General features: G+C 52.4%; 1 protein-coding gene across 1 annotated transcript; it reads left to right on the top strand.

The window, feature by feature from the left end:
• Positions 1-1,010: 1,010 nt before the first annotated feature.
• On the top strand, positions 1,011-1,756 carry LOC109757879 (uncharacterized). Its single transcript, XM_020316727.1, has 2 exons — positions 1,011-1,683; positions 1,740-1,756. Exons 1-2 carry the CDS (start codon positions 1,011-1,013, stop codon positions 1,754-1,756), a joined length of 690 nt encoding a protein of 229 aa, XP_020172316.1.
• The last annotated feature ends 720 nt before the right edge of the window (positions 1,757-2,476 follow it).

Raw genomic sequence — 2,476 nt, 5'->3', positions numbered from 1 at the left:
ATTGACGAGAAGAGCACATCAGTGCACTTCTCCTCCGTCGAGAAGATCAGCCACAAGTCGTGTGGTGGGCACGCGACCTCAATGACCACCTCCGACGGCAGCACTCCGCAACGCTGCTCCAAGGTCGCCAGTAGAGCTGCCGGCATCACTTTCTCCTCGCCATCTCTGACCGCCGTCGCCAGAACCACGTAGCGAACATAGCGCACCTCGAGCGCATCCATGGCTGGAGTGCGCGATATCAGCACATGACTCCTCTCCCGACTAAGAGACGGCTCTCCTCGCCGCCACACCTTCTGCGGGAAAGACCAATCCAGCAAGCTACGGCTCGGTGGGACTGCGGCGACGATCGGGGCCGCGTGGCCACCGCGGTCAGCTCTCACGCTGTCCTCCGACACGGTGGTGGAGCTCACGCTGCCGCCACCCATAGCAACTAGGGTTAGGGATTTGGGTTGTGAGAGTGGAGAAGAAAGGGGATTTTTTGGTTCGGATTGAACCCGCGGCCGCATCTCTATCCAGCCCGACCTGACAAGAGGGGCCCACCGAGGTCAAAACCACCGTTGACCACTGCCACATCAGCTGCGGGTGAAGACAAACCAGTTAGAGTATCTAGAAGAACAGCAGATATGTTGATCGAAACCTTTATCATGAGATTGCTAGAGTCCAGGGACGCTTCTTCTGGGCTGGCGACGGTGATAAGCAGAAGTACCACAATGTTCGTGGATGGTGGATTTGGGCTCCCTGCCCCCTTCTATATAATATAATCGCACACTCGTGCATATTCGAGAAAAAAGATATGTAAGCCTCGTGATCAGGGCGGCCTCGGGATCATGTCCTCCAAACGCATGAACATTGCTCTGCTGACTAGGTGGCTCTGGCGGATTTCAAACGGAGAGGGCGGCTTGTGGCTCCGCATCATCCAGTAGAAATACCTCTGTGGCCAGCGGTCCGGGGGCTCCCTCCTCCCAGTCCTCTGCATAGGGACCTCAATCGCGGTTGGATCTGGCACTGCCATGCTGTTTTGGTTCGATCGCTGGGCTGGGGACGCCCCCTTCACGGCTCACTTTCCTGGCTTGTTTGCCATTGCGGTGGAGCCGAGGATATCTATCGCGGTGGCCCTTATTGACTTAGGGAAACTCGCACTCCGGCGACCGTTCGAACCTGCAGACACTGCCGATTGGCATGACTTGCTCAACTGCATCGCACTGCACGAGCCTGACCTCGATATGGGGGATGACCGCACCAAGTGGCATCTAGAGCTGTCTGGTTTGTTCTCCACTAAATCCCTATACCAGGCGATCGCCCCCTCCCCGGGACCCGAGGCTCTCACCACCATTTGGGGAATCCGGCTCCCCTTGAAGATTAGAATATTCTTGTGGCAATGGATCCACGACCGCCTTCCGTCCGGCATGGAGGTCTTGAAGCGCAACGGCCCTGGTGACGGGTGTTGCCCGCTATGCGGGCCCGAAGAGGATTCAAACCATATCTTCTTCACCTGCGTGTCCGTGCAGTACCTTTGGAGCTGTTTCTGTGAAATAGTGGGTGGTAGTTGGGACCACAACAACTTCCCCGCTCTCTTCGCCGAACTTCAGGCATCATCACCCTCGTCTCACCACATTAGCTGGCTGACCATTGGTGTGCTCGCCTGGACGCTGTGGACTGTTAGGAATAGGCTCGTGATTCAGGGTTTACCTCTTCGTCGCGCTACTAACGCTCTGTTTAAATGGTCTGGTTACTTGCAGCTTTGGAGGCCGCTTAGCCGTCCCAGGGAGAGAGACGTCATCACCTCCATCATCACCCAGTTTCGCGCGATGGCTCTCCGGTTGGCTCCGCCGCTTCCCCCACCACCACTGGAGCCGGATTAGACCTTGCCTGCGGTGGCGGTGTGTGTGTGTGTTCGCGGCTGGTACTTTGTGAACTTTGTGCTCGGTGGTTGCTTTATTTATAAAGCGGGACGAAAGCCTTTTTCGGTAAACCTTTATCTTAGCTTTCTGTCTACTACTTCCTGATGTCATTAGATAAAAAGATCATTAGAGATATTGACTTTGGAGACATGCGGCTTACAATTTCTTCGTAAACTCGGAAATGCTATGCTAGTGTTTCAAAGGACCATTTTGTGGATGTTGTTATTGTAGTGTAGTATTTTGTATTTAACTCAGTTTTGTGTAAGATATAATTTGATCTTTAGGCCTCTAGTGCTTGGTTCCTACTAATCTTACAGTGCAGATGAAGTGTTAGTGTTCTGCGTGCATTCTACTCAGACAGTTCAACTGACGATGTATTGAGAGTTTTTAGTACCTTTCTTGATTTGTCTCCCTATTTCTATTAGCATTACACAGACAGTTGGCTTATGGTTTTGCATGTGGTGTTATTTGCTTACAGTATGCAATGTGGCGGCACATATAAGAATTAGGATCAACACATTTAAGAGTGTGCAAACAGTATAGTAAACTTAAAGCACATCTAACTATCTATCCTG

The sequence above is a fragment of the Aegilops tauschii genome, chromosome 1 (genome assembly GCF_002575655.3).
Source record: "Aegilops tauschii subsp. strangulata cultivar AL8/78 chromosome 1, Aet v6.0, whole genome shotgun sequence".
Classification (NCBI taxonomy): Eukaryota; Viridiplantae; Streptophyta; class Magnoliopsida; order Poales; family Poaceae; genus Aegilops; species Aegilops tauschii.
The sequence above is the reverse complement of the archived record's forward strand: the minus strand, read 5'-3'. Positions and strand labels throughout refer to the sequence as shown.

Bases quoted from the DNA above. Each gene is read 5' to 3' on its own strand.
- LOC109757879 (XM_020316727.1), top strand. From the start codon at position 1,011: ATGCTGTTTTGGTTCGATCGCTGGGCTGGGGACGCCCCCTTCACGGCT.